General features: G+C 37.7%; 1 protein-coding gene across 1 annotated transcript in view; it reads right to left on the bottom strand.

Annotated features, from left to right (window-relative positions):
- Nucleotides 1-320: 320 nt before the first annotated feature.
- LOC104506659 (reversion-inducing cysteine-rich protein with Kazal motifs-like) overlaps nucleotides 321-14,404 on the bottom strand; it is a 37,143-nt gene continuing 23,059 nt past the window's right edge. The window contains exons 5-10 of the mRNA XM_010147682.1: nucleotides 14,109-14,156; nucleotides 4,611-4,644; nucleotides 3,587-3,784; nucleotides 2,918-3,185; nucleotides 1,487-1,666; nucleotides 321-537 (exon numbers count right to left, since the gene is read on the bottom strand). Coding sequence (XP_010145984.1) covers nucleotides 321-537; nucleotides 1,487-1,666; nucleotides 2,918-3,185; nucleotides 3,587-3,784; nucleotides 4,611-4,644; nucleotides 14,109-14,156 — 945 coding nt within the window. The remainder of the gene's footprint in view (nucleotides 538-1,486; nucleotides 1,667-2,917; nucleotides 3,186-3,586; nucleotides 3,785-4,610; nucleotides 4,645-14,108; nucleotides 14,157-14,404) is intronic.

Here is a 14,404-nt window from a genome sequence, read left to right as displayed (position 1 = left end):
TTAAAACTTTATTTTTTAAAAAATAAACTTTTCTGTCAGCTGAAAATCACCAGTAGGTCCCAAAATCAAAGAGGCAAAAAAACTCCCAACAATAAATTCACTTTACAATGGAAACATATATATGCATCTCCTTAACAGGCAAGCATCTCCCGTTTACAGTGATGGAGATGCCAGCTATGGTAACTATGCAAGCACATACTCCTTGTGTGTTTGCCTCGGCATGTTTTCCTAACGTCAGTTAAACACAGTCCTACGGCAGCTTTTTAGTTCTTATTAAAATCCTTAGCAGAACCTTTAAAATGTTTTTGTCCCCACAGTACTTACTTGCAGATAATGCTTCCTCTCGATTTGCTGTGGCAAGGTTTAATCTGCAGTGAGCAGGCAATTGCCTTCCACATTTCTGGTTGACATTTTTTAATATCGAGCACGGGAATATTTATAAATGGCATCTTAATACTCCCTTTTTCCCATAGTTTCATGTCATTCATGGCTCCCTGGTCTGACTGAGTATTGCAGCTCCTAAAAAGTTCTGTTGGTCTTAAAAGAAGAAGTTAAGACATGGCATGTATACAAGAAAAAATAGAACACCACACATTTTAGCTTTCACCATCTGAATTTTACAACCTTGATATGGCGTGCTTGTAGTGGTATAAAAGAAATTAATCCCTTCCACAGTTAAACAAAATAAAAATCTACTTGAATTCTGTCTTTAAGGAAAATAAGCTCTTTAAGCCTTAAGGCTGAAAATCCCTTCCTACCTCTCAGATCTAGTATCACTTATATTTTTTTTTTTACCTGAAGAAAATTGATGTAAAAGCAAATATCTTAGATATCTTGAACATCTTTGCAAACGTTTCTTGGTGAATCACCAATGCAAGTTGATTGATCATTTATATTTGCCCAGGCTGCATCTATCACATGTGATTCTACTACTTATATAACACTTATGCAACTGTGTACTATTTCAAAGAAAAGCCAGAGATCTTTAATAGCTAACAGAATTTTATGTATTTTTTTGAAACTCAAACTACCTAATTTGTAACCTTCAATTACTAATTCAGACACCACTTTTAAATTATATAAATTATATGAAGTGTAAAACCACAGAAATATCTCCGCAAGAAAATGAATTTTGAAAAAGAGTAACATGTAAATTTGACAAGCGTTTTTACCATATTTACAATACACAACATTCTAGTAATCATGGCTTACTTGTCTATACAGTAAGACAGGTGAATATGCTGCTAATACATGATGATCTTTTACACGGGTTAGCTTTTATTCCTGTAAGTTTTGTTATGTCTGTTTTTAAATACATTTCCATAAGTTTATTCTAAAGAACAACAATATTTATTTTTAAACCATCTAAAAAAGTATTTGCAGGAAGACAGCTACACACAATCTGCGAATAAGCCTGAAAAACACTTTATTTTTTAAATCAAAGCACAGGTATTCCTTTATAAGATATTCAGTGTCTCTCTCCTACCTGTTATTAAAATTAGTGCAGTAAGTAAGATTTCTACAGCCCAGCTGACAAGGTTCTCGTACATCTGCTAAACAGGTCAACATGGAAACTTCAACTGCGTTATACTCACAAAAGCGATCAAATTCTTGCCAGCTCTGTGAATTGCCCCAGCTCATGCTATAAAGTTTAGTGCAGAGCTCTCTACAAAACAAATAACACAAAGAAAATAAAAGAACAGCAGTTGTTCAGATGTAGCACAACCTACTGTTTCTCTGCTGTTCACAACAGCCTGCGCTCACCGTAGATCTGCCCAAAAAGTCTGCAAGGCTATTCAAATTTGCTCAAAGCAGATCACCCTGTTTCCCAAGTTTTCCAGTTTTGCTTTAATCTTTTGCTAGCAAATAAAACTGAAAGGCTTCAGAACATAAAACTGCAATCTACAATAAAGATGTAATAGCTGGAAATCCAAACTAATGACTCTGAGGTGAGACCTAGCCCAGCTAATTTTACCTGTAATAGATCTAGGCTGACATGATAATGAACAACAACCAATCCCATCCTTTAACTTCAAATCACACCTTCTCCTCCTACAGAAGTGCTTGGCAAGCAAAATACCTTTCTTCTTTTGCCCTGATGTTTGAAACTTTGTCGCGTGTGGTTGAGGTGTTTGCAGGTGTCAGCAAAACCCAAGCCACTTTTCTTCACAGCAATATCCTACAAACTACAACTGTTCCCATCCCAACTGAAGGTAAGATCCTGCTGCATTCAGGACCTGTTGTTTTGTTACAGGAAACTTTGACATAAAAGCAAGCAACAGCTCAAAAATCAATGTCTGTTACTTATTTTGACATATTGGTGCAATTAAATTGCAACAATGATCTATTTTTTAAGTGAACAGATAACCACTCTAAACTAAAAACACTCCCATTTATTTGCAAGCATGCAACTATTAGCTAAAACCCTTTTTTTAAAAAATGTCGTAATATTTATTTATTTATTTAAAAAGTTAAGTTATTTTTCACTGACAAAAATCTGACAAGTATCTAGGAAGGAATACTGCTAAGGCTTTCACATGCAAAAAACCAGGTACTTGAGAGTTTGTGCAGTTCACTGTCCCTTGGCTCTCTTTAGCATGTGCTCACGGTCTCTTCCTCTTGTTACAATATTGACTATTACGACCAGAAGTAAGGTACAGGTTCCATTAACTTAGTGTGTCTGCTACAAGCCAGTGTTAAATGGGAGAAAAGTGTGAATCCTCTTACAGAACAGTATTTTTTGAGAGAGAAAGTAAGTAATGGACAGAATGTGACACTCATCTGACTCCCTAAACTTGTATTTTTTCTAAGAATTCACAGAACTCTGATACACCTAGCAAGATTTGGGCAAAGGCCTGATATAACACAAATTCTGAAGTATTCTCACAACTGGAAACGAGGGTAGAGAGATACTGACCTACATGTGGAAGAATTTGCTTTAGAACAGCAATGGAGCTTAGCTCCATCCAGGCCTGTTGAAGGTGGAGGGTGCACAGTGACTCCTGGGTGAACAGATCGTGAACTCTCAAGAAAACATTGCCAAAGTGGATCCTGAGGAAGAGGCATTGTTTTACAGCCTTCTATAAGCCCATCAACAATTTCAAGCTCAGTCTTCATTGACATTAGAATTCTTTTACAAGCAGTCTGACATGCATAGTCTTCTGCTCTGTCACAGCAATACAAACCTGTTAAAAATAGTTAATGATCAAGCATACAACAACAACCACCAAGACACACGACATTAACAGCCCTCAGAGAAAAAGTGCTAGAAGGAGGCTTCCCTCCACCACCCCCAAATATCTCAAATAACATTGCTTCTTTTAAATACAAACAGAATCAACTCTGGGAAAAAACCAACACCAATGTGTAGAATTAAAAAAAAAAAAAAAATCAGTAATGCATCGACAAACAAAAGTTATCAATATATAAATTCATATAATTACAGTTATAATATGGGAATGCATTAAGGCAATGTATAAAATAAATTCATAAATTATCACATTTTACATTCAATGTGCATAGAATTCTCAAAATTTTTCAGTATTTTTTAATATTTTTAAACAAAAAAGGATATTTTTATACTTACTATCTGTAGGGTTTCTCATTGGATATGACTGTGTATAGTTGTTCACACAGTGTATAAGCTGAGGGCTAATAGATGCGCAGTAATTTTCAACTGCTTTAATTTGTGAAGGACCAGGAGATGAGTCTGTCCGAAAAATTGCTTGACAATATTCCCGACAGTTTGTGTGATGACCTGCGTAACTGCAACAGACTGAGCCCACTGGGGAAACAAACAAACAACCAACACAAAATCTATGGGTTCCTATACAGAGAAATGAAGGAATGAGCATGTCTGTACCACACACAATGATGCTCATTTTTTACTGTGAGGAAAAAAAGAAAATAAGAAAGTCTTCTATGCTGTATTAAAATAATCTGTCTACTGAATGACTGGCAGCATCCATAACTAGCCAAAATTACGTTTGTTTGTTTGGCATTAAAAAAAAGTCCCTAAAGCCATCCTGAACTCAAGACACCAGCAAGCCAGCTGAATTTTATCTTCACCTATTTTGTTCTTATTTGAGGTAACCAGACTTCTCTAACTGATTTATTAGACAAATAATAATAGTAAACAAATAAATGAGACTACTATCCTAAAACTCACTGAAAAAAAAGATGGCATTGTGATTTGCCCATTTTTTCATATGTTATTAAATATACATTTCTTGATAAATACTTGCATTAAAATCAATTCTGAGACATCATGCAACAAAACACTCACATGGTGCATTTATGCATTTAATTTTGTTACTTAACACTTATCAAATGAACAAAGCAGAAGGAAAAAATGAGCTTCTAAGTAACCATCAAAACAGGACCAAAAAACCAAATATAGCTACACAAATCAAAACCTGATAAAATTATAGGCACAGCCCATTCCCCTTATCACTTAGGCAAGAAAATATATGTGCTTTGTCCTTCTATGGCAATGAATCCATGTGACTTGTGTATATGTACACCCACTGGATTTCTTATGTTTTAGAGAAAAAAGGATAGAATGATATCAAAGACAAGCAAAAAAGACAAACTATTCATTACATACTTACTTTCATTTCTGTTAATACAACTAAAGAGAGCATTCTGAAATCAAAACAAAAATAGCGTTACAAGCCAGAAAACTTCAAATAAATATTTACGTGTCCAGTCATTTCTTATAATAAGCTAATAAATCTAACTTTACTATTGTTTGTTCCAATTGGATTGGATTAAAACAACTATGCAAAACCACTGAAGATAGGAAATTAAAAGATCAGGGGTCACCTGAGTTCCGTGCGCACTCGTTATAAAACAAATATTCAAGCAAGTAAATAGAAAGAATCTCCTGCAGTAGCTTAGAAACAGCACAGGATGTCTCAAAATATTTGGGGTTTTATGACAATAATTGCTAAAGATTCTATGCAGAAAAAAACAAACCACTCTGCACAGATGCACACATGCAAACAGAAAATCTCAACAAACTAACTCGGCAATATACCTTAAAAGCTAAAGCAGGCTATTAACTCCCTCAAACTGCAGACCCGTAAAACTTGACCTTGAATGTTTCCAGGGATGGGGCATTTACCACCTCTCTGGGCAACCTGTGCCAGTGTTTCACCACCTTCATCCCAAAAAATTTCTTCCTTACGTCCAATCTAAATCTATCCTCTTATCAGAGAATCATAGAATCACAGCATGGTTTGGGTTGGAAGGGACCTTAAAGATCATCCAGTTCCAACCCCCCTGCCATGGGCAGGGACACCTTCCACTAGACCAGGTTGCTCAAAGCCTCATCCAGCCTGGCCTTGAACACTTCCAGGGATGGGGCATCCACAGCTTCTCTGGGCAACCTGTGCCAGTGTTTCACCACCTTCATCCCAAAAAATTTCTTCCTTACGTCCAATCTAAATCTACCCTCTTGTAGTTTAAACCATTAGCTCTTGTCCTGTTGTGACAGGGCCTACTAAAACGTCTGTCTGTCTTTCTTATAAGCCCCCTCTAAGTACTGAAAGGCCACAATAAGGTCTCCTCAGAGCCTTCTCTTCTCCAGTCTGAACCCCTACTCTATCAGCCTTTCTTCATAGGAGAGGTGTTCCAGGCCCTCCTTTGGACCCGCTCCAACAGGTCCATGTCTTTCCTGTGCTGAGGCCTTCAGAGCTGGACGCAGCGCTCCAGGTGGGGTCCCACCAGCGCAGAGCAACGGGTGAGAATCACCTCCTGTGAGACAACTGAACACTTGCCCCAGACCACCATAGTCTTCCCCACACTGAAAAAGCACGTGTCTTCCTAAAAACCTAGGCACCACATATAAGCTTTCCAGAAGTCCATGAAAAGATTAAGTCATGAGATTGAAATTCAAAATGCAGTTGCCAATTATCAAAGGCTTTAAAACTACACGATTGTTAAAAAGATGAGAAATTTGGACTCCCTGCACACTTGTCAGAGCAGCAGATTATAGAAAGTGGTCAAATAAATACAGTGACGAAACATAATCCCTATCTTTATAAAGTTCCATACCTCCTTCATTTTCCCTAATCCCATCATTAAACAAATTTGTATTTTATACAGCATCTAGAGAAGAAACCATCACACCAATTTCACAAACATAACGTGGGATTAAAATCTTGCTTCAAGTACAGCAAAGTATCAGATGTGCTGCTACCTCTACATAGGAAAATGAAGACCTCAAAACGCAGACCTGAGTTAAGGTCAGTCGGTCACTAGACTCCCCTGTTAGTTACTAGTATTTACTGCGCTGCAGAGAAGTGAGTATCCCCAGTAATCTCCAGGGTATTTTTGTGAAAACTTGTACTGCAGCAAATAGACGGAAGTGTTACATTTTTAAAGTGAAAAACAAACAAACAAACAAACACCCCCACGTGTTAGGAATCATCTTGATTTTTTATTTTTTTGTCAGAGATTGTTAAGAGTGCAGGAGTTCGTTTTTCAATTCATATTCTCTACTTGCTTTCTTCTCAGAGATCATTTGAGTCAATTAATCTGTTTTGGCAGCATTCTTATTTCCCCCCCTTGCAGTCTAGGCAGGATTACAAAGAAAAGCAAAGTAAATATCAAAGTGACCAGATCTCCCAGTGGCTAACTCATACAGACACCAGTTACTACAAATTCTGAATGCTGAGGGTTTTCTCTGTTCCTTACCTACTCGCCTTCAGAGACATCTTAAATCCTGACACCAGGATCAATAAACATTATACAGTTTCAACTTCTTATTTTGATGAAGTGCTACTTATGTTTTCCACTAGAAAACTGCAAAATTCTACAATCCCACTTTTCACTTTTTACATTTATTTTCCCCATGAAAGTTTTATAAAGCACTCAAGTAAAAACATGATTCTTCCCCGCGCCCTCACACAAAAATTCAAAAGTCTGCCTGTCATAAACCAGCCAAAACCTCACAAACTATCAATTCAGATGTTTTATTTTCATTCTTCTAGTATCCTCTACCACAGTTTACATATTTTCTCCCAAAAGCACAGATATTGCATAATTTCTCCAAGACTGAGAATGATTTTGCAGCAATATTCTTTATCCCAGCAGCAGGTTTTCTTCTGTTTCACTTCAGAACCCACAAAGAAATCCTGTCACACGTCCACCTGTGTAACACGGATGAGGGACAAGAGAACTCGCGAAAACAGAACATGCAGGGAGTCACCACCCTACATCTGTAAATAACAGATTTATACTGTTGCCTAAAGGATCACGTCATTTTTAGAGCACCATATGTCCTTTTTTACAGATGCCAGACAATGGTTATCAGAAAGTCACACTGTTATCAGTCTCACACTGTTTCAATGCGTCCACCTGGTTTCTTTGGGACCTTCCATGTATGAAAAAAAGAAACTGCCACACACAGCACCACTCTGACCCAAAACTGATTGTACTCAGAAGCTGCTGAAACGAAGACTACTCCACGCCCACCCCATAGTAAGCAGGGGAATGGGGCACACAAACCAGCCGGGTAGAAAGCAACCCTGTAACTTTATTCATTAATGCGCTGGGACAGTAGAGGCTCCTGAAAAAGGCTCAAGTCTGTCTTTGGTGGTTACACCTCGGTGCTTGACCATACTGTTAGCACAAACAATACTTAGAATCGTGATGTAATGCTGCTATGAACTCAGCTAAAATTGTCATGTTATGTAAAAGTCGAATGTTACAAATAAGTTATTAAAAAGCAGCTCAGGAGTAAGTGTCCCTGACCCTATTCGCTCAGATTGTGGTTTATAACTACACACAAGACACAGAAGAATGTTGAGAAGATTATGGTGTCTACCAACATTGCTCCTCTAAAGATGATGTGACAAAATTATCTTCTTACAGCAACTTTACACACCAATTTTATACAGGTGGGACGTCCTAACCAGATTAATAAATCACCCTCTTTCTGTACTCTGAAACTATAGTTCCACCCACCGTCTGCTGAATCACTGTAACAATGCCCCTATTTCTGTTAAGAAAAGGTGGTCTTTTCCACCTTGTTTTAAACTCCTTTCTACCTGTTCCCTACTGCAAAGTCTTGTGTATGCCTTTACACCAGCTCTGGCACTAATCACCTTCACATGCCCTGATTTTTCTCAGCAAACCTCTTGAGAACTCCTTTTTCTCAGTCCCTAGGAACTTAAATCAGTGATTTCAACAGGTATAACGACAAGTAATAGACTAGAATAGAATACTCTTTTAGACATCATCTTTTAGAAGAACCTGCCGGATGCCAGAGGTGAAGTAAGGTAAGGAGAAGTATATTTACTGGCCAGCAGTGGGAGGGAACGTGTGCAGAAAAAGGGCAGTTGCAGGAGGATGAACTTGAGCTGCGCTGAGCTATTAAAGCAACCCACCCTATTTCATGGAACTATAGTGCCTGTAGTCACCTCAGGATACAGTGCTAGTGAGGGTGCTGACTTTGCTCTTTGTGTGGGTCTGAGTAATTGCTCAGTTTCTCCAGACGCAGAGGTACATATGTGGGAACGTGTGCAGAAAAAGGGCAGTTGCAGGAGGATGAACTTGAGCTGCGCTGAGCTATTAAAGCAACCCACCCTATTTCACGGAACTATAGTGCCTGTAGCCACCTCAGGATACAGTGCTAGTGAGGGTGCTGACTTTGCTCTTTGTGTGGGTCTGAAGCAGAGATACATATGTGGGGAGTGTAGCTATACAGACATAAGAGAATCTTAAATAAAATAAAGTGTGTGGTTACCTGCTCATAAATAAAGCTGAAAAGACTGTTAGACAGACCGTCCGATTTGAATTACTAACCATAACTTCATTACAGATCACAGGGTTAATGCCCATCTCCAGTAAAGTAGCGCTCATATTTTAAGAAATCAGCAGTTTTTCTGCCCACTCAAGCTTCCTTCTGAATCTGCTAGTGAACTGCCAGAAAAGGAGGAGGGAGAAAACAAAGCAAGAGAGAAAACAGAACTATAAATAAGGAAAAACAAAATAAAAACACCCCCACAAAAGCCAAAAAGCAGAAAAATATGATCTCTTTAGAAGAAGAACTAAAGTCATCAAGATTGGGAAAATGAGGACTAAAGGCAATACTCTGCACACACACACAGTCTGATACTCCATTTTCAGCTTTTGACTAAAGATGGGAATACTGGAATTCATAAACCAAACACAGATCACACAACTGCGTATGCCTTAAAGAAAAGGGCCTCAAAGATCTTTTGGTGCTATGGAAATTGGAAAGGCAATCGAAGTTTACCCAGCAGAGAACACTCTGCAGTCTTCCTCACCAGAAGCTCCTTGAAGACAGACTTTAGCCAGTACTGCAGGACCTAACTGGTTTCGCTCTTTTTGGAGCTCATCAGCTGCAGGTAACGGCTCAAAAACCAAAATGCATGCACACAAAGAGAAACAGAGCAGAACATTTTGCCGAACGAGTCTTCTGCATTGTAAGGCATGTTTTTGGAGCTCATCAGCTGCAGGTAACGGCTCAAAAACCAAAATGCATGCACACAAAGAGAAACAGAGCAGAACATTTTGCCGAACGAAAAAGTCTTCTGCATTTTAAGGCATGCTTTTATATTTTAACCCCATTTTTTCTACATGGTGGTCTCTTGTGTCCTGAACAAACAGCAAAGCTGTTCTTTCACACCACAAATTAGAGACTATTTTGCAAAAAATCAAGATTATTTTCCTCCCTAAAAATTACCATGGTATCTATATTCTATTAACTCTGGCAGAAAAGTAAGTTTAGTACTGTTGTGCTGGGCAACCTAAACACGTTAAATATTTGAATACAGATCCTATCTAATCAAGGCCGTCTTAATTTACAAGTATTACCTACAGTTAACAAATACACTAGGAAACAAAATGCTTCACTTTATGAGAACAGCAGTGAAAATCCTGTTAATCTCCCCTCGACTTCGTTTAATCTTCAAATTTATCAAAAGAAGATAAAGCCAGAAGGTAACATACTAAGGCTTACTGGAGTCAGGCTGGAGTTTCAAATGATGGGGCAGATCTATTAAGAATTTTTAAAACTTGTAGTAATTAACAAGTAAAGGCCAAGGTTTTCCTCAATTATGTAAACCAGTAAAGAAGTAAGAACACTTGCACAGTATGGCAGAACAAAATCAGTGGAACTTAAATTTTAGCAATGTCATCGAGTGTTCTATCAATCTTCTCTGAACAGTAGAGAATAGAGACAAAACCACCAGATAATGACAATATTAGCTACAATGTGTAGTATGTGGTCAGAGTCCACCCTGTGTTCAGTACTTTCAGAGGCCACACAAAGCCATGTGCCTTAGCAGTTCATGACAACTGTTTTAGAATCTTTTTCTAAACAATGTCCTAAACAGCTCCTTGAGTTATAACCTATTGTCTCTAAGTAATCCACACAAACAATTAGGTAAGAGCTAAAAACTGCTAACTGCATTTTTCAGAAGGGGTAATTAGTAGCCAGCATTCCCTGGAGCATTCGGCATAAAGCAGGATCGTATGACCCTAGAAGATAAAACAAGCCAATACTGTAGCACAGTGAATACTACTTTCCTGAAACCCTACTACAGCACTTTAAGCTGCAGGCACTGCATTTGAAGTTTCTGTATTTAAAAACCATAAGAAAACAAAGCCAGATTAAGTTAAACAGGGCTCAAATCTGTGAGAGCAAATACACCTTTAAACAGTCCAGGGCCCTCAGAAGTGTTTACCACTCTGTGTCAGTTTTAAGAGCTAACTAACTGGCAACATTTCCAATTAAGTCTTGACTGCACAGCATACGTTAATCGTGCTCATCTGCAGCAAAGCTCTCAGAATGCCAATTAACTAGAGAAGTCTGAATGTCTTCTTTCGCACACATAAGTAAGAACTAGAGTTCCTGATGTGCAGAGAGGTGAACTCGCGCTTCAGAGACTCAAGAGGTGCAATCTAATGGAAATTTTAGTACTACCCTTTCCATGAAGAAAGGAAAATTAACCTAAGCGCAGTAATAAAGCCTTTACACCTTATTTCAAGCTTTACAAACTATTTCCAGTTACTCCTCCAAACATGTATTCCATGCGGTCTTTCAAAAAAAAATGAACCTCAACTTTACACAGAACTTTTTGAAATAGGAAAAACAGAAAATCCTACATACAATCCATACAGTCTCCACTTCTTTCTTTCTTCTTCTTCCTTTGACTATTACCTACCTTCTTTTTAGAGGAAGATGAACAGGATAGCGGAAAGCTGGAAGAAGTAGTGAAAGATAAAAGAGTTGAGATGCACAGAACTACAGAAAAAATGAAGATGACAAAATGAGTATCTGAGAAGCAGAAGATAGAAAAAGGACTAGCAGAATAAAATCTTTCAAGAGAAGGCAAATAAAGTACATTTCAGTAACATTCAAAAATACTCAGCAAGTTGTGTTAATATTTTTTTAATTTCTGTATGCAGTCCTACTTGACAATTCAAAAACGCCTAATAGGACACACAGTCTTCAATGCACCGATCAAAAATGAACAGGTCATTACAACATGATTTATTTCTAAAATGTGAAAAATCTCCAAATTAGAAGAATCACAAGCTTCATAATTATTTGCAGTAAAAGTAATGCAGAAGCATATGATCAACAGAAAAAGCATCTTCAATTATCTTGTGAAAAGCTGGCACATGAACACTGCACTGTTTCAGCTACTGTAGAACCTGAAACTCCACTCAGCAACTTCAAACTTGTGACTCTTCCAGCTTGGAGTTGGGTTCTTCCGGTGCTCTGAACCCTATGCCCTACCCCTGAAGACTTACCTCTATTCTCCATTTTCACTAATTTAGTGGGAAGCTGAAGGGTTCCCTAATCTCAAAAGATTACAGAAAAGGACGATGCATAGTTCAGTCAACTATTTTAAGAAGCTTGTGAAAATCCTCTGGGATATTGTTATGTGAGAATGTAAGTAAGCTGTGAAAGTTGGCAAACTATGAGGGTGTTTACAAAAAGGGAATTCTACTTCTATATTCTTAATACAGCTGGTTTTCACTTGCATGTCAAGTACTTATATATTCAATACCTCAGTAACAGACATGAGAACCGACGAAGAAGCAGTGTGATTTACCTTGTAAACTAACTCTCAAACTGAATCCTCATTTTTAATGCACGAAGTACGAATTCTTAAACTCAAAGGCAATCACGGTATGTATGACATTACATTTGTGTGATTCACAGGCTGTTTCTCGTCTTATGTCACCTCATTCAGTTTTAACTAGCCAGTCCCTTCCCAGTTGTTCAGTCTCTTCCCCAGCATAACCCCAACTGAGTACAAAGTATGGTTACCAGACACAGAAACTACTTACAGACCAAAGAGGGAGCAGGACACATTCACCAAGGCACCAAGGATTGGGTTTTGTTTTTTTTAAAGAAGAAAGAATAACTAAGGTGTGAAAAAGCGTGGGTTCCCTCCAGAAGTATTTTTTGGGAATCTCTATGTTACGCAAAGCTTCCTTGAATTTTATATAACCAAGCTTCCTTGAATTTTACATGACCAAACTTCCTTGAATTTTACATAACCAAACTTCCTTGAATTTTACATAACCAGTGGGTCCCCTGAGAGCATTTTAAGTACTATTTTTCATGAATACCTCTAAGCCTAGATATATTGGAAAACCGATGGTCATACAAAACTCTGGAATAACTGAAAATCTACCGAGATACTTAATTTCTGTCCCTGAACTCTGGAATAACTGAAAATCTACCATCTGAGATACTTAATTTCTGTCCCTTACATAATATCTGTATCTATGACTCCTAGTGTTCATTTAAAATGTTCTCTTTCCTTCTTCACTAATCAGAAGACAGATTCCTTCTTCCATAATTTTTCCCCTCCTCTTTTCACATTGCACAGACAGAAGTTGTTAAGATTTTCTGTACAATAACAAGATCACTCTTGAATAAGAATAAGGGACCCACTACCCAAAATTCCAGATAAAAACTGGAAAAACAACTAGGAAAAGTAAATGAGTTGACTATCACCATTTTGCAGTCATTCTTTAATCGCTTACCTTTCCTCTCCCGTTCTCCTTCAACCCATATTGGCCAACCTCCTACAGCAATACAGAAATCCAGAAAAAAAGAAGGAAACAGACCAGCATAATAGAGGAGAGGCTTACAGATGTTGACAGTACAGCATATCACAGCACGAGAGGAGACAGAACTGCTTAAAATGAAACCTCATTTTTAAGAGAACAAGCTATGGTAACTTCAACAGCGAAGAGTCTAGGAAAATACGCTGCAGATTGTTTAGATAAAAAGACTGCGGGGGGGTGGGGAGGGAGGGGGGACAGGGCAGGATTTTAACGTTTCCTGGAAAAACTGGAAACCTGCTATACTTCTACCCAAATCAAGAGAACAGATAATTGTCTGATAACCAGAACTGTTGATTACAGCAGAATTTATGCAGGACAACCTAATTCAAGGCAGGAGGAAATGAGATAAAAGGGGAGAGGAAGAATCTGGCATTTAAACAGATCGAAAGAAAGTAACTCCTAGCAGCCTAGCATTTCCACAAACTGAGTTAAAAAAATTGGCAGATTTCTGAAAATATCCTGATGAATAATTAAGAGCAAAACAGTAAAAAATAATTGGAAGCCTTAACAGTTTCACCAGTGTTGCAAACAATTATTCATTTGAAATAATTTCCATGAGGATAGGAAACTTAAAAGGTGACTCCTTCCTGAGTGCACTTCTTTAGGGCACTTTTAGGCTGACTCTCCCACTACAGAAGCCAAAATGTTTCTGACAGAATGAATGGTCACGATGAATGCCAACTTTCATCAGAATTCCTATGAAACAAACTTCTTTGGAATCCATGTCTCCATTCTGAAAGTTGCAACTTTTTCATTCAAATTGAGACATATGCAAGTCTAAAAAAAGACAAGCCCTTTTCACAGAAAATTATTATACTTTTACAATAACTGTAGAGATGTAATTTGCTTTTGGATGAAAATGAATATATCCAAGAAATACGACACTAAAACAACTGGACTTTCCATCTTGTACAGGATACTTTTTACAGAATTTATAAACCAGTTAAAATGTTTAGTAAAATACATCCAGACACCCATACACATACCTCATATTCCTTCCTACAGACCTTTAAAACATCATTCTTTGCAGAAGCCTGAAAGACAGATAAATTTCTCCATTTGTAGTAGAAAGTAATAAACATGTTGCAAAACAAAACCGATTCTACCTTTGTATTAACTGTGATAAGCATGGACTCACGACCTAATTAAATGCTCCTTTTTAAGCACCTAAAGAATCCACGTAAAGTTTTTAGAAAAAAAAAGCAGAAACCATGACTGTCAATACTGCATCTGATTAAAAATCAAAACCTCCTATTTCTGCACCAACTGAATTGACACCGGA

This window comes from Eurypyga helias, unplaced genomic scaffold (assembly GCF_000690775.1).
Source record: "Eurypyga helias isolate BGI_N326 unplaced genomic scaffold, ASM69077v1 scaffold10212, whole genome shotgun sequence".
In the NCBI taxonomy this organism is placed as follows: Eukaryota; Metazoa; Chordata; class Aves; order Eurypygiformes; family Eurypygidae; genus Eurypyga; species Eurypyga helias.
This window is presented reverse-complemented; position numbering and strand designations above follow the sequence as displayed.